Genomic DNA, 22,525 nt, shown 5'->3' with positions numbered 1-22,525 from the left:
GCAACCGAACTAGACAGACAATGTTCCCTTTTCTGTTGTGCCAGTAGGAGAGCTCCCTCTAGGGGTATAGCCGCTGCAGTGGGTTCCCTCTCACAGATCTGTGTGCCAATCTAAGGACAGGCCCTTCAGCTGTTGTGAAACTACAAGTCACAGCAGGACATGCAGCTATACAGGAATGCTAAAAACAGTGGCAGGGCATGCTGGGTAGTGTCATTTCACAACAGCTGGAAAGCCAGAGGTTGATCAGGCCTGCTCTGGGACATAAAATAATAAAGTGGCCTGCCTTGAAACGGTCGACATACCCAAGTTTGACATTGACAAAAGGTTGACACAAGCTTATGGTCAACGTGAATTTTTCATATATATATATTTTTTTTTTTTAAAGGTGGTTTTTCATATTTTAACTTTCCAGGTGGGCATAGAGTGGGAATATAATAGTGTGACGAAGCATGGTGAGTGCAGCGAGCCATGCAAGGGGACGTAGTAACCTTACACGGTGTCTATGTCTACATATGTGGATACAGGCACCAAAAAAACCTGAAAACCCATGTCGACCATAAGCTTGTTTTGACCTTTTGTCAATGTCAACTATTTCAAGGTGTGTTACCTAGTCACTGCACTGCGTACTATAAGAGATCGGTGTGAAAGTGAAGAGCTCACTCTTGGATGGGGCATTGGACACTGCAGTTTGTTCTCGCTCACAGATCTGTGTATCACTCTAGGGACATTGGGCCTGATTCTGCTTCACTCACAAAGCAAATTCTCCCTATAATGGACAAAACCATGTTGAAATGCAGGTGGGGCAGATGTAACATGTGCAGAGAGAGAGTTAGATTTGGGTGGGGTTTGTACGTCAAACCAATATCTATATTGCAGTATAAAAATAAAGCAGCAATTATTTACCCTGCAAAGAAACAAAATAACACCCTAATCTAACTATCTGCACATCTGCCCCACCTGCAATGCACATGGTTTTGTCCATTAGAGAGTGAATTTGCTTTAGTGAGTGAACTAAAATCAGGCCCATTGGACACTGCAGTGTGTTGAGTGAAGAGCTCACTCTTGGCCGGGGGATTGGACACTGCAGTGTGTTCTCTCACAGATCTGTGTATCAGTGTACAAGCTCCCTCTAGGGGACACTGGACAATGCAATATGTGCTTCTTCTCATATATCCATCTGCCAAAATAGGAGCTCCCTCTATGGGCTGCACATTTTATTCACTACAAAATATTTTTACACAAGGAGGGCTACACAGTAGTACTGAAGATAAATATATTACTCACGTCTCCTTGATGTTCCCGTCGGTTTTGTCTCTGAGAGTAAGTATAGTGCATTCGACCATTGCTGTATACATGAACGTTATCTGGGAATGAGAAGTTGTGAATCAGTAATTGGGATCACAACTACTAATATATGTGCACTTAAGTACCGGATTCATTGATGTACACGAATACATTTGCAGCAGCTATCTTGTACACAGCTAATGTGTGAAAATATGCAAATACTGTAGTTGCCTAGAAATGTATCCAGACACCCACCCGCAGCTTTGCAGATCCAAGCAATGCCATGCAAACATGTTGCTGCTGTGGTCACAGCTCCTTATATAATCAGCCATCCGAGTAACATTACGCCCGCACAGAATGGTCACAGGAGCCGAGACGCAATGGTTTCTGCATAATATACTGTAGCTGTAGGCGGACACGCCCTGAAAAAGGTACCAACACTCTTGTTACCTTTCCCAAATGGTGCATGACTCACAGTACTTTGAGAAGAAATCCTCTCTACGAGCAACAATGCTACGGTACCTGCCGTGTGTGCAGTGCACCCATTGGATGTCATGGTTCAACTCAGTAAATACTGGCATTGCATACATCCCTGAATCAGGCCCAAAGTACTGAAATGCTTTTGTGCAATCATTATAAATGAGACTTGAACAAGCGAGCAGCAAAAGGTGGGGAGCAGTGAAGAACAAGCGAGCAGCTAAGGTGCTTACTAGAAGGAAATCCTCCCCCAAAGAACATGTTGAAGAGATCTTCAGGGGAGATGTCGGCCTCGAACCCTCTGTGGAAGTCTGAGTGTCCATGTCGTGATGCATTGACTTTCTGATCTCCAAACTGATCGTACTGCTTCCTCTTCTCAGCGTTGCTTAACACTGCATATGCGTTACCGATAGCTGGATGGGGGTAAAGTGATACAAATGGGAGATACATAAATAAAAGATCAATACATTAATTCAATTAATACTAGAGATGTGCAATCTCTGATTTACTCTGATTTCAAGGCAGGATCTTATTGGCTAACCCAAATCACATGACAGTTGTTGACCGTTGATAGCCAATAAGATCCTGCTTTGAAATCAGAGTAAATCAGAGCCTGTACATCTCTAATTAAAACATACCTACCTGAACAAAAAAAAAACAAAAAAAAACACCTGTTACATTTAGAAAAAGTTTGTGTAACAGAACCGAGATCTTCAAATGTATTTCAAAGTTAATATTTTGTACATGGACTAATCCAAATGGACTATTATGCTGGTCTCCTGTACTTGCCCTCACCATCTATGGATAGTATAAAAAAAAAAAAAAAAAAAAAAAAACACCTTACCAGTAGACGGTGTATATGAAACAAATGTATCCTGTGTTTAGACTTGTGTCCAATACCCATGATATCTCATTAGAGTATATAAATATTCCAATATACCAAATAACCATATATTTGTGGTCCCCAGCATCTCAAATATGGGGGCCTCAAACCTGTATTCTCATATGTATTAACAAAGCCTGGAAAATCACCTTCGGCTTCAGTTGATAATTCTTTATATGGATAGCATAGGCCAACAAATACAAATAAGGTATGATCAGCATTTACAGATCTTTTAAAAGACACTAAAACACCTATTCAGGTAATGCAAAGATTGCGACTTCTCTGCAGTATATAGTCTTATCAGCATCTAGGAAGACATATTGGTATTGTACTACAGAGCAATAAACAGCAGATCGTCCCAAGTGGAGGGTGTTGGACACACTCTACCTTGGACTTACAACCACCTAATATATCTACTCAGCAAACAGTCCTGTGCCATTAAAGCTGCAATTCTGGTTACATGTTAAAGATTAACCGAGATACTCATTCCCACTGGTGAAGACGCATGTGGACAAAGGTTTTTCACCACTACAAAGTAGGTGTGCATGGGAGGACCAATAGGAAGATGCAAGCTCCATGACTCTTGCTTCCTATTGGTTCACACCTGCATGCAGCTCTAAATATCCCAGGAAACTCAGATTCAGAATTCAGGGCCAGATGTACTAAGCCTTGAAAAGTGAGACAGTGGAGAGTGATAAAATACTAGCCAACCAGCCCATAACTGTCATTTTTCAAACACACCCTGTGCCATGGCAGTTGGTGGCCAATTGGTTGGTAGTTTATTTCTCTTTACCACTTTTCATGTATTAGAACATCTGGCCTTCTGTTCGGAGGACTCCACTACAGCCACTATTATGGTCTAAAACCACTGTTTATTGGGCCCAAAATGAATTAGTCCGTCCAATCCAAAACCTCACCAGATAACAAATGTATTATATGGGTGTGGTATAGCACGTGGATGGTAAAGTAAGAAAGTTTTTTTTTTTTTTAAAAACACCCCACGTCGACCTTTTCATGAGTCTACCTCTGCCACGATGACCTTATCAATATCAATCATGTGAACCTATCAACTGTTGACCTATCATCCGGATCCCATATTGTATCGGGCTCTCAATCAAATGATCATCTGTATGAAGTTGGTTTGTCTGCGCCCATTCAGTCATAGGTAAAAGATTGATCAGGGTTTCGGCAATTTTGCCTGGATTACTTGGAATAAGCCAGTGCACAGACACTCAGCCAGGGTGCAATGATACCAGGCTACATTCAAGGATAAGAAGCGGACACCTATACAATCCATGGAAGAGGTAGATTCAAAGCAGAATCATGACCAAATAAAAGGTTCTCATAGATAGGACTGTTCAGTGCTCCTTATGAAGGTTCAATGATAGCAATTTTCAGTGTCCATTAAGAGGCAAAATCCCCAAGCAATGGAGTGGGGCTAAAAAGTATTTTGACAGCCATCAATTGTGCAAGTTGACCCACTTAAAAAGATGAGAGGTCTGTAATTTCCATCATAGGTGCACTGCCACGGTGAGAGAAAGATTTGAAAAAAAAAAAAAAAAAAAACAACAACAGGAAATCACATTGTATGATTTTTAAACAATTTATTTGTATATTCTAGCGGAAAATAAATATTTGGACACCTAACAACCAGAATGATTTCTGGCTCTCAGACCTGTTGCTACTTCTTTAAGATGCTCTTCAATCCTACACTCGTTACCTGTATTAATGGCACCTGTTTGAACTGGTTATCTGTATAAGAGACACCTGTCCACAACCTCAAACAGTCAGACTGCAACCTCTCTACCATTGCCAAGACCAGAGAGCTGTCTAATGCTGGCCACACATCAGACCAACTTTCCTCCAACCATCCAACTACTTGGTTGGATGGAATAAAAATCTGGTACTGGATGAGAGCAAATGTAATTTGTAATTAAGTCATTTGTTTCCCAAATCTGAAAATGGACCACAACTGTCACTCAGACAATGGACTGTAGTTGGACCTATTGGATTTAAACAATTTCACTGAATTTTTTTGTCCATTCTCCTGAGTTTGTGAGTAAATTGCTTATTGCCATTTGCCCCCATATAGTACCAGATTTTCAGTCCATCCAACCAACTAGTTGGATGGTTGGAGGAACGTTGGTCTGATGTGTGGCCAGCATAAGGAGACCAGGGACAAACTTGTAGAGCTGCACAAGGCTGGGATGAGCTACTCGACAATATGCAAGCAACTTGGTGAGAAGAGTTTGCGCAATAAAAAAATGGAAGAAATACAAGATCACCGACAATCACCCTCAACCTGGCGCTCCATGCAAGATCTCACCTCGTGGGGTATCAATGATCTTGAGAACGGTGAGGAATCAGCCTAAAACTACACGGGGGACCTGGTTAAGGACCTCAAGAGAGCTGGGACCACAGTCACAAAGGTTACCATTAGTAACACACGTCGTCATGGACTCAAATCCTGCAGCGCCCGAAAAGGTCCCCCTTCTTAAGCCAGCACATGTCCAGGCCCATCTAAAGTTTGCCAGTGACCATCTGGATGATCCGGAGGTGGATTAGGGAAATGTCATGTGGACAGATGAGTGCAAAATAGAATTTTTTGGTAAAAACTCCACTCGCTGTGTTTGGAGGGAGAAGAATCATGAGTGGCATCCCAAAAACACCATACTTACTGTGGAGCATGGAGGTGGAATCATCATGCTTTTGGGCTGCTTTTCTGCAAAGGGGACAGGACGACTGATCCATATCAAAGATAGGATGAATGGCCATGTATTGTGATATTTTGGCCAAAAACCTCCTTCTCTCAGGAAGAGCATTGAATATGGAACGTGGCTGGTTCTTCCAGCAGGACAATGACCCCAAACACACTGCCCGAGAAACTAGGGAGTGGCTCCGTAAGAAACATTTCAAAGTCCTGGAGTGGCCTAGCCAGTCTCCAGACCTCAACCCAATTGAAAATCTGTGGAGGGAGTTGAAAATCTGTGTTGCCGGCCAATCTGCGACTATGGTATGTGGTCATTGCAATGAGATTAGGACGCACCAAGAGACTGTGCGGATTCATTTTGTGTGCAACACTTGCATGTCTGTGTGCAACTGAGTCTTTTAATCTGCATCAAAAGTGCTACAATGCAGCAACCGGGGCTGTTTTTTATGTCCATTTCTGTTGTGCTCCGTATACAGACACAGGGGCAGATTTATTAAGCTTGGTGAAGTGATAAACTGTCTGGTTTTTATCACCAGCCAATCAGCTCCTACCTGTCATTTTTCAAACCAAGCCTGTACCTTCACAGGATTGGCCGGTGATAAGAACCAGACAGTTAATCACTTCACCAAGCTTAATATACCCCTCAGTCACACAGATATAGTAGCGTGGCATATGAAATTAAATCAGTCTCCTCATGTATCCTAGTCACATCAATTTGTGATTAAGATGCATTTTTGGCAGAAAAATAAAAAACGATAAATGCTAAATGAACTGCAGGTAACCTAGTGCTTCACTCCCTCCAGGCATCTCACGGTCTTGAGGTTAGATGTATGAGGACAAATCTGGAGCCACAACACTGTCCAATCAGGGAATTTGATTAATTTTCATATATTTTCTTTCCACTAATCCACTAACACAAACACACCACCAACCACTTCACTAATTGCCATATTTTATAACTCATAAATGCATCGCATGTTTAGTGAAATGCCAAAATTGTAACAATGCCAAATATTAAGTAGCCTCAGTTTACAATAAAACATGTTAAGAAACCATTTCATATTTGAGGTCTCCGCTCCCCATCAGAATCCATTATATAATATCAGTGTGTTCAAATCTGCAGTCCCAGCAGCTGAGTGTTCAGTAATCTGCTTTAGCCTGGACTTTATCCTATGATCATCGCTTCTCTGCCTTTTGGCTAAGATCAAGTGTAGTATCTGTTCTTATCAGTTGGGTCTGGACCGCCCCCCTGGCAGAGAATAGAGAAAGGTTGGACTAAACCACCTTGCTACTGAGCTGAGGAACGGGAATGCCTCATGTTCTGGGCGGGTGCAAAGTCTCACTGAGTATCTTCATCCTGCCGTAGGGGGGGGGGGGGGGGGGGACACACTCTCCTACTGGTAGGGAGGGGAGAAGCATCGGGCCTAGTAGATGGGGCTCTTGTTCGGGGGTCTATAGCCTCCGAGGGAGAGTCACTCGAAAAGCCTGGTCTAGTATCCAATCCCAGGAAGACGGGAAAAGCTGGGACCGAGTAGATTGCTCTCTGGTCCATTTTTTAACATGTCGCCCTCGGCCAGGGAGACAGCGAAAAGCCCAGCCCAGTACTCAATCCCTGGGAGAGGTGAAACGTCGGGAATGAGTAGGTGTTTTCTTCTCCTTCGGTTGGTCTATTCGGCCGCTGCGGGGGAGACTCATCGAAAAGCCCGGTGAAGTATCCATTCCCATGCCGGGGGGCCGGAAAGGGCCTGCTGGTGAGGCGGAGAAACACTTGGTCGGACGCTGACTGGCTGGCTGCTTGGAGTCTGAGGCTGCCCTGTGCCCCCGGGGAAACTCGGGGGTGCCGAACATGCACGGGTGATCCCAAAATCACCATGCACTAGTATGGCACTAGCACTGCGCACTTTCCCTCTAGGTATGCGCTTCACGTCCTTACCTCGTCCTTTTGGATGGGGTAGGACAATTTTTCACACCCCCACCCTGGCCTTCTGGCTAGGGTCCTTTATTATTTATTTCTCTTCCCCTTCTCACGTTTGTCACTTTTCACGTTCCTTGTATTTTTTTGTAGTTTGTCACGTTTTTTTTGGGTAAGTGTTGTCGACCCTTTTGGGCCTTCCATTTCCCCAATGTGCCGAAGCTCTCGCCTTTTGGGGAGAGCTTCGGTCCCCCCGAGGACGACCCCGAGCCGCAAGGCGGAGGGAAGTCCACTGCGGGTCTCTCCAAACCATGGGGTGCGGAGGACCCACCGTCCTAACCCTTTCGGGGGTTGAGGAATGAGGGTCTCTCTAAGCTTCGGCGAAGAGGACCCACCGTTCCCTATTTTCCCCTCTTCGGCCTTATGGTTGAGAGGGGTTAGGGGAAAAACGGGGCCCTGTCTCTTCGGAGACGGACCCATTCGATCGCACGGCCTCCTTTGCACGTGTTTAGGCACAGCACTGGTGGTGGGAAGCACACCTCGGGCTCCTGAGTTTTTTCAAACTCAGTGCTTCACTCCCTCCAGGCATCTCACGGTCTTGAGGTTAGATGTATGAGGACAAATCTGGAGCCACAACACTGTCCAATCAGGGAATTTGATTAATTTTCATATATTTTCTTTCCACTAATCCACTAACACAAACACACCACCAACCACTTCACTAATTGCCATATTTTATAACTCATAAATGCATCGCATGTTTAGTGAAATGCCAAAATTGTAACAATGCCAAATATTAAGTAGCCTCAGTTTACAATAAAACATGTTAAGAAACCATTTCATATTTGAGGTCTCCGCCCCCATCAGAATCCATTATATAATATCAGTGTGTTCAAATCTGCAGTCCCAGCAGCTGAGTGTTCAGTAATCTGCTTTAGCCTGGACTTTATCCTATGATCATACTTGCCAGAAGCTGAGCGCTCATCCTGTGCAGCAAGAATGACTGATCATGGGATAATGCTACAGTAACCAGATGTACCGGAAGCATCACAGAGGTCTGCAGATATTGTGTGCGTTTGAGCGAGGTCAAAAGCAAAAAAATTTTTTTTTTTTTAGAATAATCATACTATTCAGGGCAAGGTGTCAGATGTTCAGTACACGGTTTAGCAAGTACATCTCTACTTTTAGAGCCAGGTAAAATATTAGCAGTGCATACAGTGCAGTTTAGCAGAAAGACAATGCAGATGGCTGCTCCATTTCCAGTGCACTGTGTGTAGTCAGCACGTCTCAACCACACACGACCGAGTCTCAAATTCAACTTAATAATTTGCCTATTTTTCAAGTACTATTTTCAGCTTCCTGTCTTTAAAACCCTTCATTAATGTTAACTGCTTTCGTCTCTTATGACCAAACCGATTTCACGTCAAATATATGGGGGAATTTACTTCAGGGTGAAGTGCTGCCACAATGTATAGCTGTATGACAGTAACCAAACAAACATCGCTAATATAGGATGCATGGGAAACTTAGCGATGTTACTGGCAATGGGGCAGATGTATTAAGCCTGGAGAAGAGAAACTGGAGATAAAGTGGATAGAAAGCGAAATGAGATTCTGGGCCAGATGTATCAACCTTCAAAAAGTGATAAAATGGACAGTGATAAACAACCAGCTCCTACATGTCATTTTTTAAACAGCCTGTAACATGGCAGGTAGGAGCTGATTGGCTGGCTGTTTATCACTCTCCATTTGATCACTTTTTGAAGCTTGATACATCTGGCCCAAAGCACCAGCCAATCACCTCCCAACTGTCCTTTTTAAACACTGTTCATTGGTGCTTTATCTCCTTTCACTTTATCTCCAGTTTATCTTGTCTCCAGGCTTAACACATCTGCCCCAATGTGCCTTCATCTCATTGGTCAGCGCAGAATTGAATTCTCCCATACAATGTAACCAAGGACTTTGTATGTATTACATTACTGTTGGGTCATAGGTTGGTTTAGATATTTTTTGTGATTGATAGGGCTTTTGCAAAAGAAATATTGTGAGCCAATATTTTTATTTATGATAAAGTAGTTTTTTTTTTTTATAAAGTTACTACAAAAACTAGTTTCAACTGTCAATTAAAAATAGTTGCCTAAATTAATTCTGAATGTATTTAGTTTTGCATTAGCAGTTTTACAGTACATTAAACTCACTTCCTGGCACCAAGCTATACATACTGAGAAACCTTAGTCTGGATCGGCTGTGTGATGTAGGACAAAGCACCGTTCTGACAATCTATCATATATTAGGAAGCCTCCAGGCAGAGGTGAAAACCATACTACACTAGTGGTCAGATTCAGCTGTACATGAGCTGCCACCGGTTATGAACAGAATCTGCATTCCATGAGGATTAAGTGAAGTGGCCCTAAGGTGTACCTTAACCGATGACCTACATATTCCTGCTATGAAATCCTCTTCCTGTGTAACATAACAGTAGGGAGCCAATGCATCAAGCATTTTCTGCTTTCTCACACTAAAAAGTAATTATTAATGTTTCTCCAAATGTGCTTACAGGTCCTGCTGCCACCTCATTGCAACAACGTTACGTTTGTGTTACATTCCTCCCCTCCCCCTCCATCTCCCTTTTTAATACACGGACATCCTAAACCATACTGCATCACTGCACTAAGCAGCAATGCAGGATATCTATTAGCGCAGGTGTTGGTCAATCAGAAGTGAATGGGAGATGTATCAACACTTCCTGTATGAAATAAATGACTACTAAGCCCTTTCCTCCACCGTAATACAATGTCACATAATTGGGGGGATGTATCAAACCTTCTAGAAAGTGAAGAGAGGACAAGTGGAGAAGCTGCCCACAGCATTTTATACCCAACATTGTATATATCATTTAATAAAGGCTAGCTAGAAGCAGGCTGCTTTCTATGGGTAACGTGTACACTATGCAGAAGGTTAGATGCATTTCCTCCATTAATACCATATGTAGTCTTTGAATATGTGACACCCAAGTGTATGATTGTCCATTTTTTTTTTTTGTATAAAGTTGTTGTTGCAACACTCCTCTTATACAATGAGATCAGGTATTATTTTGGAGAGCCCAATTAGGAAGTGTAGAGTTACATACCTTTGTTTTGTCTTCAAAAAGGCAGATTTCCCAGTCACTACCAGTACGTATGTTCACAAATACATCCGTACTGCTAGATCCCTGGTGTACTCCTCACTGGTAGACTCTCCCTATTCTGGATTCATTGTCTCCTACAACTTTAATAGGGCTTGTAGTATATTCTACTCACACTGTTGCTAGAGAGGTTTAATGTTTCATCTTGAAAAGAAGATTGGACGTGGACGTACCTTTAAAGGCCTCCGTGGCACCAGGAGCGTGGTTTTTATCTGGATGAAATTTTAATGCTAATTTTCTGTAAGATTTCTTCAAATCGTCTTCTGTGGCTTCTCTGGTTACACCCAAGATTTCATAGTAGTCTTTGCATTGTTTTATCCTATTCAAGAGCAGAAACTCACAATGTAGATTTTTACACACTAGAACATTACAGAACATGTTACACAATTATGACAGCTTACAACCAGTTCAAAGCAGTAGTAATGTATAAGCATTGGTGCAGTCTCACCTCCAGTCATTTCTCTCTGATCACTGCATACGGTCAAGCAGATAATTCTTAAATACATCCTTGCAAATTACAGATGCATTACCACTTCGGAAAGTATCTACCCAATAGGGTCTCTCCTGCTACATGCAGCCATGTGCCCCAGACCCTGTGCTGAGACTGTCGGACGTTGACGACATGATAAAAAAATCTAAATATACCAAGGGCTTTGACAAAGTCCAGGAAGGAAACCTTCTTCAAAAGGAAAAGTAGTACAGGTCGAGTATCCCGTATCCGAATATCCGTTATCCGAATTATTCCGAAATACGGACATTCCAGAAAGTGGAAAAAAATTTTTTTTTTTTTTGCTAAAAACTCACTGGGGACATGTGTAACATCACTACTGGTGACATGATATGTAACTGGCACTATATATGTGCAAGACAATGATTGCTTGGCATTCAAATTCAGTGCTGAGATAGTACACACATTTTGTTTCACGTTTTGAAACCTTGTTTTTTGAACAATTAAAATATATTTGTGTGTATTTTATGTGGTAATAAAATATATTTGTGTGTATTTTATGTGTTTATACAGCATAAATGCAAGATACTTCAAAATACATCATTGAAATATTAAAATATTCCGAAATACAGAATAATCCGTTATCCAAAATTCTCCTGGTAGGTTCTGGGGAAATGTTAGCACAAAATACTTCACAGAACGGGTAATGGATAAGAGGAATAGCCTCCCACTAGAGGTGGCAGAGGCAGCAAGTTAAACATGATTGGGATAGGCATATGATTATCCTCACAAAAAAAGAAGAATAAAAAAAGGTTGAGATTACCTAAAGAATAAAAAGGTTTGTATGAAAAGGTGGCGATGCTGAATGTAGCACATTAATACACTCTAGGCGGCAGCACAATATACTCTGGGCACTAGGAGACCCCATAGCTTTGCCAGGGTGTTGTGCACATGTGCAGTTCTCCAGGAAAATGGCACAGTAGCCATTTTCCTGGCAATTTGCGCAATACTACTGTCACAGACACAGTACTCTGGAGGGGGGGGGGGTAAGTATTAAGAAATGGGTGCAGGGTGGACTCAAGGGTCCCTGCTCACCGCACACCTTGCACTCATTATAGATATGCCACTGCAACAAGTTTCTAGCTATCCTTTTCCAGAATGTACTAGATAACGGATGGCTTAATCGGATTGGTTCCGATGGACAATACCTCCATTTGCCATCTTTAGAAGGTTTGACAAATCTCCCCCTAGGTGAGAGGGATGAAGAAAACTCTCAATATGTGATAATGCACCTTTAAATTACATTGGTGGAGATGCTTTAAGTATCAGAGAAAGATAAAGTGGAGAAGTTGTCAAACACAGCCAAGCTGATTGGTTGGTCTAGGCAACTTTTCTTTAACAGTCTGTACAGCTTGATAAATCTCCTCCATTATCTTCACTTGTACATGTAAAACACACACACACACACACCCCTTACAGGGCTTTGAAAGATACACGTTTGGTGCATCTAGCCTTTGAAATAAATCAATACATGACTATTATGCATTATCAAGAACATTACACAGATTTATAAGGTTCCCCCTATAATTCTGTGCAATGCTCTTGATAATGTATCAAAGCTTTGAGAGAAGTATCAACTAATTAGCTCCTGACATTTTTTTAAACCGAGCCTGTCAAATTGGAGTTAGAAGCAGATTGGCTGCTAGTTTACCTATTTAAAATGGTTTGATACACCCTCAGACCCGGAGCACTTTTTTAATACTTTTGCATTTAACAACTATATTTATGTGTTGTTATCTTCCTGTTACAGTAACAAGGCAGTGGCTGATGATTAAATATAGACAAAGACAATAGTGGTATAGAAACATGCTTTTATGCAATTAACCACAAAATGTTCTTTTTTCAGCAATATGCAGCAGCCACCGCAGTATCCTCCGCCTACACAATGTTCTCCATGTAATGTGTAATCTGCTGTGTGCACAAGTAAATTATTGATGGTCACAATGGTTGGGTTTAGTGAATAATAAAGAAAAAAAAAAAAAACACCCCATAAAACTGTTTTATTAAAAACTGAATAGTAATCGTAAACTAAAAAAAGACACCTGCTAACAAACAAAATACGGCCGTAGTACGCAGAAATGGTGACCAGCCACATCACTCACCTCTTTACGGCTTCCACCTGGTCTGGTGTGAAGCTCTTGCTAGTTTCCCCTCCTGCCTCCCCATTTGCAGATGGCGTTTCGGCTGCATTCCTCCGGTGACAAGGTTTTGTAGGCTCTGTGCCGTTAGACTGGCTGTTTTTCGTTAAGGATTCAATGAGCTCTAAAGAAAAAAAAGAAAAAGACAGTCTAATTAGAGCAGCAGAAGGGGTGACAGATGGTGTAACACCCTGTCTACAACGAGCAGGACCCTCTTCCTTCATGTGCTTTTCCTTCTCTTACTTCACCAGCTTTTAAGGCCCCACATCCTGCACTTTTATGCCACCGAATACTTATTCCAGTGTCCTCTGCAGTGCAGCTATGTATATGTACCCTGTACTTGTCCTCTACTGCACAGGTTCTCAAAGTCGGTCCTCAGGACGCCACACAGTGCGTGTTTTGAAGGTGTTCTCATAGAATGCAGTAAAATAATTAGCTCCACCTGTGATCTTTTAAAATGTGTCAGTAATGAGTGCACCGGTCGGTGAGCTGGAAAACATGAACTGTATGGGGTCCTGAGGGCCGAATTTGAGAACCAAAGGTCTAATGTATTCAACTGTAAGTCACTTTTTTGCTTTTTCATTTATTTATTGAGAATATAAATAGCAATTAGAGCAGCCATTTATATACAGCTAAAAAGAAGCACATCCACTACCATTCTGGGGTCTCCTCATTCATCTTCTCTGCAGTCACTCTTGCCATGCCAGGATGCATGCAAGTCTTCTAGCATCAGGCATCTTTTTATAGTGTTTTGGTTTTTTTTTGCTAAAAAGGAGACTAGGAGGGAGATTCATTCCTCCGGTAGCCATTTCCGACGGGGAAGATGGCTGCGGGGCTCTAATCAATGCTGTCTTCTCAGACAGCATTGAACAGGGGTTCTAAGGAAAATGAGCCTGACTTCACAAGCAAATCGGACTCGTTCTGCAGAGAACAGCCGGGAATTGACGAGCTCCCGGCTGCAGCTCGATGATTTCCAGCCGCAGCTCACAGCCACACCCTCTTCTCTTCCCATGGCAGGCGGGCCATTGAATCCCGCCTGAAAATTCTTGGTCGACAGCACTGACCCAACATTGATTAATTTTATATAAGACACTTATATTGTTGTGCATCAGAGTCTCTTAATCTGTAGGCAAACTTCTCGTTCACGCCAAGCATTTCCTGCTGCAGCCAACCAGTTGCGGTCTTATCAAATGCAGCCTGTAGCAGAAAATTAGGAGCTGACTGGCTGGTCCACTTTCTCTCTCCCCAAGGCAGGGGATAAAACATGGATACAGTCTGTGAGCTTGTGCTGCAACAGTAGTACAGCAACAGAACATCAGTTACCCGGCTCTTCTACTACCCTGCTGCAATGGAAACTGGCTTGTGAGGAGAAGTGCAGGCATGTTAAATGTACTCAATGAAATGTATAAATACAAAATCCTACCAGCCCGAACTATTATCCATTTCAGAGATTATTCAAGTATCTGCTGTACAAAACACATACACAAAGCACTGTGGTCCGCAAAATAATGTTCTGGGGGTCACTATAAAACGCAGAGCCCCAAAACCCTGGCGATATTGCAATGCAGCCCCCCCCCCCCCCCCCCCGAATATCTACTGATATTAAAGCGCAGATTTCGGAAATGTCTGGTGGTTGGAGATAATCCCCCCCAAACCTCTAGAGTTCACTACACAACACCCTTTAGCCACTCTATGGTGGCTTTATTATGACCAAAGCATCCCCACTAACTGTGCAGCCATGCAGTAAATGGCCAGGGCTGGGAGACAGACAATGCCGTTCTGATTCGGTGTATAATAAAAACAGAATATAAAGGGGAGGAAGCATCAGTTCCCTTTATTTCAGTCATGGGCACACAATAGCAACCCCCTACCAAATCTGCCCGTGATTGGGCACCATGTATATTAAAGTTCCATACACAGTATATCTAACATTATTTCATAATAATCATATGGTGCCTCATTCACTCACAGATTGTGATTTAGAACAGGGAATAGAAAAGGAAGGAGTCTAACCAATTACTACCTCAATATGTGTTGGGTTCTCCTCTCATTAAAGAGGCACCTATGGAGCGGCAGACTGAGCCCAGCAGTTATCTGTTTTTGCACAGTAATTGGAGTTCTCAGGCCAAAAGGAGCTCATTACTGTCAGCATTGCCTTGAGAAAACAGAATCTGATTTTCTGCACACAAGCAGTTCTATCTGTGACAGCTCTGTAATTGCAAATTTGTAAAACATTTCCACATAGACAAAATGTTTTAGGATAAAAGCATTTGCCATACCGCATTGTGCCTTAAAGAAAAACAAAACCTACCAAAACAAAGCAGTTAAAAAAACTTACGTAATTTTTTTTTTATTTTTTTTTTTTTATTTAAAAAAATTAGAAACCACACAAACACCTCACAAGTTTAGAGGATGTAGTTTTAGAAATGCATTTCTAGGCTTACTAGGTCCTGTGGTACAGCATTGATGCTGGCTACTATGTTAGGTCCAAGAATATAATCATTCAGTGATGGCCAAGCAATCCCTCTGGTGGCTGGTACTCCTGCCAGCACAGCTCTTTTGGATTCTTGTAAAATCTGTATGCGGATGATACTCAATCTACCTATTCTCCCCAGACCGGTCACCATTTGTATTGGACTGTGTCACTGAATGCATTTCTGCCATTACCGCCTGATGTTAATCTTGCCACCTCAAACTGAATATTTAAAAAAAAAACTGAATAAGATTTCCACCAAGCAATAGTAGTTACCAAGGACAATCAACCCTACCTCACAAGCTCTCTGCTTAGGTGTCATTCTTGACTGAACGGTCCTTTGTTTTCCACATTTAAATCGGTCTAAAAATCATGCTACATGAAACAAAAACACTGCATAATCTGTTATCCATTCTCTCATCTCCTGCATTATTGCAATAGTCTCCTTACTGGCCTTCCCCAATACAGACTCTCACCACTACACTCCATCATGAATGCAGCTGGGAGGCTGATCTTCCTCGCCAGATGATCATCGTCTGCAAAACTGCTCAGCCCCTCCATTGGTTACACAAATTCTACAGTATTCAATATAAAACAGTTTGGGGGCTTATTCATACATTTTCAGAAATATATGTAACCAAGATCTTTGAATTATGTTACAATATAGGATTGAGACCATGTTACTGGTATCATACAAGGTGCTGGGGGAAACTGAAGAACCCGATTCAATAACGATCGGTCCATGGCGTATTCGCTGTGGAAGGATGTTTTGGCCCTGCGCATGTGTATATGCTAATATAGGTGTTTTGCTAATAAGGGGTTTTGGCTCTGCGCATGTGTATATGCCAAATGGTGTCCGCTGTACTGACACCTTTGGAGACTTGCAATCCCTGAGGCATTCGCACAGGGGGGTGGGGGGGATGGAGGCAGTCGCACAGGGGGCGGGGTGGGACAGAGGTGTAGTGTTCCTTCTAGGAACCGGGTGGTCGCCTTCACCAAAGCCATCACGGCCCCTCCGAAGGCTATGCACAGCTGGGGAAGTGCCGGGCATTGCCATCCACGGAGGCGTTGAGCTTCCCCGGTCACATCGGTGGGGTCTGGGGCAGGCTCTTTTATTGGGGTGCTGCTAGAGGGGCAGGGTGCATTTTGCCCTTAAAAAAAAAAAAAAAAAAAAAAAATCGAACACCGCCCGCTAAAACAACCTAGCGGGAACACTAGGGATGGGGATGGTCAGGGGGATGGCGCATGGAAACCCTCAATGTCGGGGGAAGGCAGCAGATGTTACAGAACATCAGCCACACACCCAGTCTTCGTCCAGGCGCACACAAATAAAAGTCCGTTTTCGTACACATCCTCTCACATGGTACCAAGGGTATTCGGCAGCGGAGAGGAGGTGGGTATTCAGCGGGTTGGCATCTCAGGTGCTTGATAAGCTGCAGCGGCTGAAAAGAAGAGTCAATGTCTATTGTCGAACTATCAGTTCCAGCAGTAGGAGTCCTCAATGGATCTCAGGGGTTAATCTCCTCTCCCCGGTAGTTCTCTCAAGGCAATCATTTTTTGTTTGTTTTGAAAACCACAGAAGTCTGTCAAATAGATAAAGGTTAGACTTTGTTTGTACCGGGCTGCTTATATTTACGATATATCCATAGGTTGACTCAATTAAGAAGCCAGGATATTACTGGTAATGAACCAAAGGTCTTCTAGATTGTCTGAAAGCATTTATATTCAGGATTACATTTGAGGATTTAATCCCGATTCATTGGAAGATATACCCCGATAAAGTCTGTGGCTTGACACACATAGGATTTCTCACAAATTTTGACTCCCTTTACTGAAATTCTATCAAAATAATGGACACTGATCATCATTAAATGACAATAAATGCGAATTTTGAACTTTTAATATCAGTTTAAATGACAAACTTGTTCTGGTTTTGAGAAATTGTACCCAATGGGCTTACTCACTATTGTGTATATGGCTTTTCTAGTTCTTTCTAAAAAGGGAACTGAGTGAGTGGAGCAGCCAGATACTTGGTTTAGGTCTAGAGTGACTATCTCTTAGAGCGGAAGAACAACAACAGATGGCAGACCACTGGGTACCTTCCTTCTATTGTAACAATGGGGGTGATCCCCCACGCATTTGCACGATTCAGACAGATTTTTTTTGTGCAAGCGCATAATCAGTTATGCACATGTGCAGCCACTGTATGCGAGCGGCCACAGTGAATAGATTATTCGCTAGGCGCTCGTACACAACAGTGTGGGTGGGGGGCGTGTGGTGGTGGACCATGAGTATTGGCCTATGGGAATGCCCAGCATTTCATGGGTATTCTTCTGAAAATGCTGGGCATTCTAATGATAATTCCCCAGTGACGAGGGCGGAGTCTGGGGGACTCACAAGGCTGCGAAATTCACAGCCTTCAAAGTCAACCAGAATAACCTCCAATGTGAGAGGGACTGCTCTGACCCACTGTGAGCTCACTTCTGGCTTAAACTGGAAATGCACACAGAACAGAGACTGTGACAGGAGCCCTCTTTGGCCTTTATTCAGATCTGAGCGCAGTACATTTGTTTGGAAAATGGGCAAAACCATGTGCACTGCAGGTGGGGCAGATGTAATATGTGCAGAGAGTTAAATTTGTGTGAGTTATATTGTTTCTGTGCTGGGTAAATACTGGATGCATTATTTTTACACTGCAATTTATACTTCAGTTTCAACACACCCCACCCAAATTTAACTCTCTCTGCACGTTACATCTGCCCCACCTGCAGTGCACATGGTTTTGCCCATTTTCCAAACAAATTTGTACTGTGATCAGATCTGAATAAGGGCCTTTGTGTGAGTTTGCAGATGTTCCAACACAAAAACTATTACAAATTGTAAAGTCTGGGACGTTTCATATGTAGTATTTGTAGATGTAGGCTACAACCAATCTGGAGAAGATTGCATCTTGAATGGAGCTCTGGACCCTGTTGCTCAGCAAATGTGAAAGTACTTTGCGTTGCTTTAAAAAGAAGTCTCCCAGCCCAGACATAAGCTAGGGACACACTATACAATTATTTTGCCAATTGCAAAGGAGAAGGATATTGGCCTGATTTTTTTGTGTAGTGTGCATGAATGATCATTCCTGCTTTTTGCAGGTAGATTAGGTAAGTCTTGCTCACAAACATTACTTATCCCATCTGTTGGCCAAGACCAAAGATCTTGGCCTCATTATCCCAACATAGATGTCATAAGAAATCGGCTGATTTTTCTCAAAATAAATTGTGTAGCACAGAGATTGGGGCCTTATGCTAGGCGAATAATAGCCCAGATGGTCGTCCTGATCAAAAACAGGGTGTACCCAGCCTTTATGGTTCAAGGATTGCGTGCGGCTCAACAACACTGTTTGGCAGTGGGCTAGGTGTACTAGGCCTTGAAAAGTGATAAAGTGTAGAGAGTGATAAACCACCAACCATCCATATACTATCATTTTTCACACCCAGGGCCAGATGGATCAAGCATCAAAAGTGATAAAATGGAGAGATAAAAACCCAGCCAATCAGCTCATATCTGTCATTTTTCAAATCCACCTGTGACATGACAGGTAAGAGCTGATTGGCTGGCTGTTTATCACTTTATGTAGTTTGATACATCTGGCCCCCAGTCTATGAAGAAAACCATTAAAAAAAAAGAAGAAAAAAACGAGCCACTACCACTGAGGGTAATGCGAATAAAAAAAACCAGGACCAGGGTAATTTTACTTGTGAAATAGATGAATCAACCTAGACTGGCTAAAGGATCAGGGGGCTGATAAACGGTAAAAAAAGGGACAGCAAAGCCCTATGTAAAGTGTCCAAATATGACCTTTTAAGTTAAACAATAAACTTTCCTCTTAATAATCTGCTTCAATCCTGCAAGGTTCCTATTGTATGCCGAAATCCTCTTATTTAACCCCTTCCTGACGGAGCCTGTTTTTGCCTTCCTGACAGAGCCCTTTTTTTCAAATCTGGCATGTATCACTTAAGTGGGGATAACTTTTTTTTGCTTTTACTTATCCCAGTGATTTTGAGATTGTTTTCTCGTGACACATTGTACTTCAAGTTAGTGGTAAATTTTGGTCGATACAGTCTGTGTTTTTTTGTGAAAAATTCCAAAATGTCGTAAAAAAATGGAAAATTTTGCGATTTGCAAAATGTTAAATTTTCTGATTGTGAGACAAATAATCTTACCACTCAAAATAGTTAATAACTAACATAGACCATATGTATACTTTATGTTGCCATCATTATTTCAACCTCATTTTCATTTTTTTTGGACACTAGGAGGCTTAAAATATGAATAGCAAATTCTCAAATTTTCAAGAAAATTTCAAACTCTGATTTTTTTAGGGACCAGTTCAGTTATGATGTGACTTTGAGGGACTTGTATGTGAGACACCCCCATAAATGATGCCATTTCAAAAAGTGCACCCCTCACAGTATTCAAAACAGCATTTTGGAAGTTTGTTAACCCTTTAGGTGTTTCACAAGAATTAAAACAAAGTGTAGGTGAAATTCCAAAATTTAATTTTTTTGGCAGATTTTCAATTTTAATACATTTTTCTAAGGAACACAGTAGATTTTACTAGAGAAATGTGACTAAAAATGGATTCCCCCAATTCTTTTGTTTTCATAAATATCTTATATGTGGCCCTAGTGTGCACGGTGACCAAACCACAGGCTTCATAATAGAAGGAGCACCTACTTGATTTTGGAGCCTCCTTTTTATGAGATTATTTTTTAGGCACCATGTAGGTTTATAGGCACCATAAGATGCTAAAAGTTAGGAACCTCCCCCACAAGTGACCCCATTTTGCAAACTACACCCTTCAGGGAATTCAACAAGGGGTATAGTGTACATTTCAAACCCCCAGGGGTTTCACCAATTTTGATACAACTGGGCTGTGCAAATGAAAAAATGTAATTTTTCATTTTCATTTTCTCTGAACTGGTAATGTATAAATATGTCACTGTATTTCATTTGTACTGTGCATGTCCTGAAGACGGGCGAGTCCCGAAACGGCGTAGACATCTGCCAGTAAAGTTTTTGCACTTTTTTCAACCAAGACCCGGAGTGACATCTTTCTTGTATTCATTGTATGTGGAGGCGAGTTATCGTTTTCCCCTGGATGGGCACCTGGGCCAAGTGTATTTGGAGTAATTGGGAGTGCCGGACTCAGCGCAGCAGCATATATATATATATACCCAAAGTAACTTAATTTTGAATTTGTCCTCACATCAGTTATCTGAAACTGAGGAGAAGGTTTTGTCGAAAGGATTATCCTTTATTCCATCCTCCAGTTTTAATGATCTTCAGTGGACTGTTGAACATCACAGATTGTCCCGTTCTTTACGTCTAAAGGAATTTTACAATAAACCCCAAGCTGAGCCTTCTGGTACTGTGAGTATGTCGACATCCGTACGGGACTCTATTCCTAAACAGTTACATAAGGTCATGCCGAAGTCTACATTTGACCCCCAGTCTCTGAATCAGACTATTTCTACGTTTTCCACTGTTACTGATTTTGAAGCTAGAACTGCTATTAAAAATCATGTGCCTATTCGTGCTAATATCAGTAAACAGGAACGTCTTGCTTTGCGATCTCTGTCTCAGGACGGGTCAATAGTGTTCCGACCCGCGGACAAAGGCGGAGCACTAGTGATCATGGACCTGGACAGATACCATTTACAAATTATGTGTCATTTAAACGATGTGTCGACTTATCGCAGATTGGATAGAGATCCATCTGCATTATTTGCCAGTGAATTGTCAGTTATTTTACAACATGCAGTGGATAATGGTATTATGACTGAAGTGTTGAAAAAAGCACTGTTGCCAGCGTTTCCTTTGGTGCCGCAATTTTATTGTATACCGAAAATACATAAATCGATTACCGATCCTCCAGGTAGGCCTATCGTGGCCGCAAGAGGATCGTTAATGCAACCTACATCGATATATCTAGATAGCCTGATGCAACCATGCATTCGAGGACATCCACGGTACCTTATGGATACAACTGATTTGCTAAAAAAATTGCATGACATACCTAGTGTGCTTAATGATGTGTATTTGTTCACTATCGATGTTAGTGCACTGTATACATCTATTCCACATACCATGGGATTAGCTACGTTGAAACGATTTTTGTCTAACAATCCACTATATCAGGGACCTGATGTGGACTTCATTGTGGAACTTATGTCTATGATCTTGTCAAAGAATTTCTTTGTATATGGCGAGCGATTCTATCTGCAACTGATGGGTGTGGCGATGGGGGCGGCGGTCGCCCCCTCATATGCTAATATTTTCATGTTCGAACTTGAACAAAGTTTATTTTTTGGCCAACCATCGGTTGCTGATAGAGTCGTTCGTTATTATCGTTATATCGATGACCTATTGGTATTATGGCAGGGTGCACCTGAAGATTTAGTTCAGCTATTGGAAGCTCATAACAACAGTGACAACCCGATTAAATTTACATTTACATTTAGTGATCATGAAATCCACTTTCTGGATGTTCATATTCAAATTAACAATGGAATTATCTCCACTAGTCTGTACGCTAAACCTACAGACAGAAATAATTTATTGGATTATAATAGCTGTCATCCGAGGTCAACAATACGTAGTCTACCATATTCACAGTTATTGAGAGTTAAGCGTATAGTATCAGATCCTGTGATAGCAACAGCTCAGATGGATGACATGATCACACGTTTTTCCCAAAGAGGATATCCCTTAATTGAATTGGAAACTATCAAGGAAAAAGTGTTATCCATGGATAGAATGGAATTGTTGCATACTTCTAAATCAGATGAAGGGTTAAATGATCGGTTACCATGGGTAACTACATACAACCAACATAGCCCTACCCTTACCAAAATAATACGTCGTCATTGGCCACTAGTACAAGCGGATTCCAATCTAGGTTTATCC

The 22,525-nt window shown here is 42.0% G+C and overlaps 1 protein-coding gene and 1 pseudogene across 1 annotated transcript in view; one reads left to right on the top strand and one right to left on the bottom strand.

The window, feature by feature from the left end:
* The window catches only part of DNAJB12 (DnaJ heat shock protein family (Hsp40) member B12), a 51,401-nt gene that overhangs the window by 7,127 nt on the left and 21,749 nt on the right, over positions 1 to 22,525 (bottom strand). The window contains exons 2-5 of the mRNA XM_083148461.1: positions 13,060 to 13,219; positions 10,623 to 10,768; positions 1,995 to 2,174; positions 1,285 to 1,364 (exon numbers count right to left, since the gene is read on the bottom strand). Coding sequence (XP_083004587.1) covers positions 1,285 to 1,364; positions 1,995 to 2,174; positions 10,623 to 10,768; positions 13,060 to 13,219 — 566 coding nt within the window. The remainder of the gene's footprint in view (positions 1 to 1,284; positions 1,365 to 1,994; positions 2,175 to 10,622; positions 10,769 to 13,059; positions 13,220 to 22,525) is intronic.
* LOC146012764 (U2 spliceosomal RNA) lies at positions 6,533 to 6,640 on the top strand (annotated as a pseudogene).

This window comes from Crinia signifera, chromosome 6 (assembly GCF_055691185.1).
Source record: "Crinia signifera chromosome 6, ASM5569118v1, whole genome shotgun sequence".
Lineage (NCBI taxonomy): Eukaryota > Metazoa > Chordata > Amphibia > Anura > Myobatrachidae > Crinia > Crinia signifera.
This window is presented reverse-complemented; position numbering and strand designations above follow the sequence as displayed.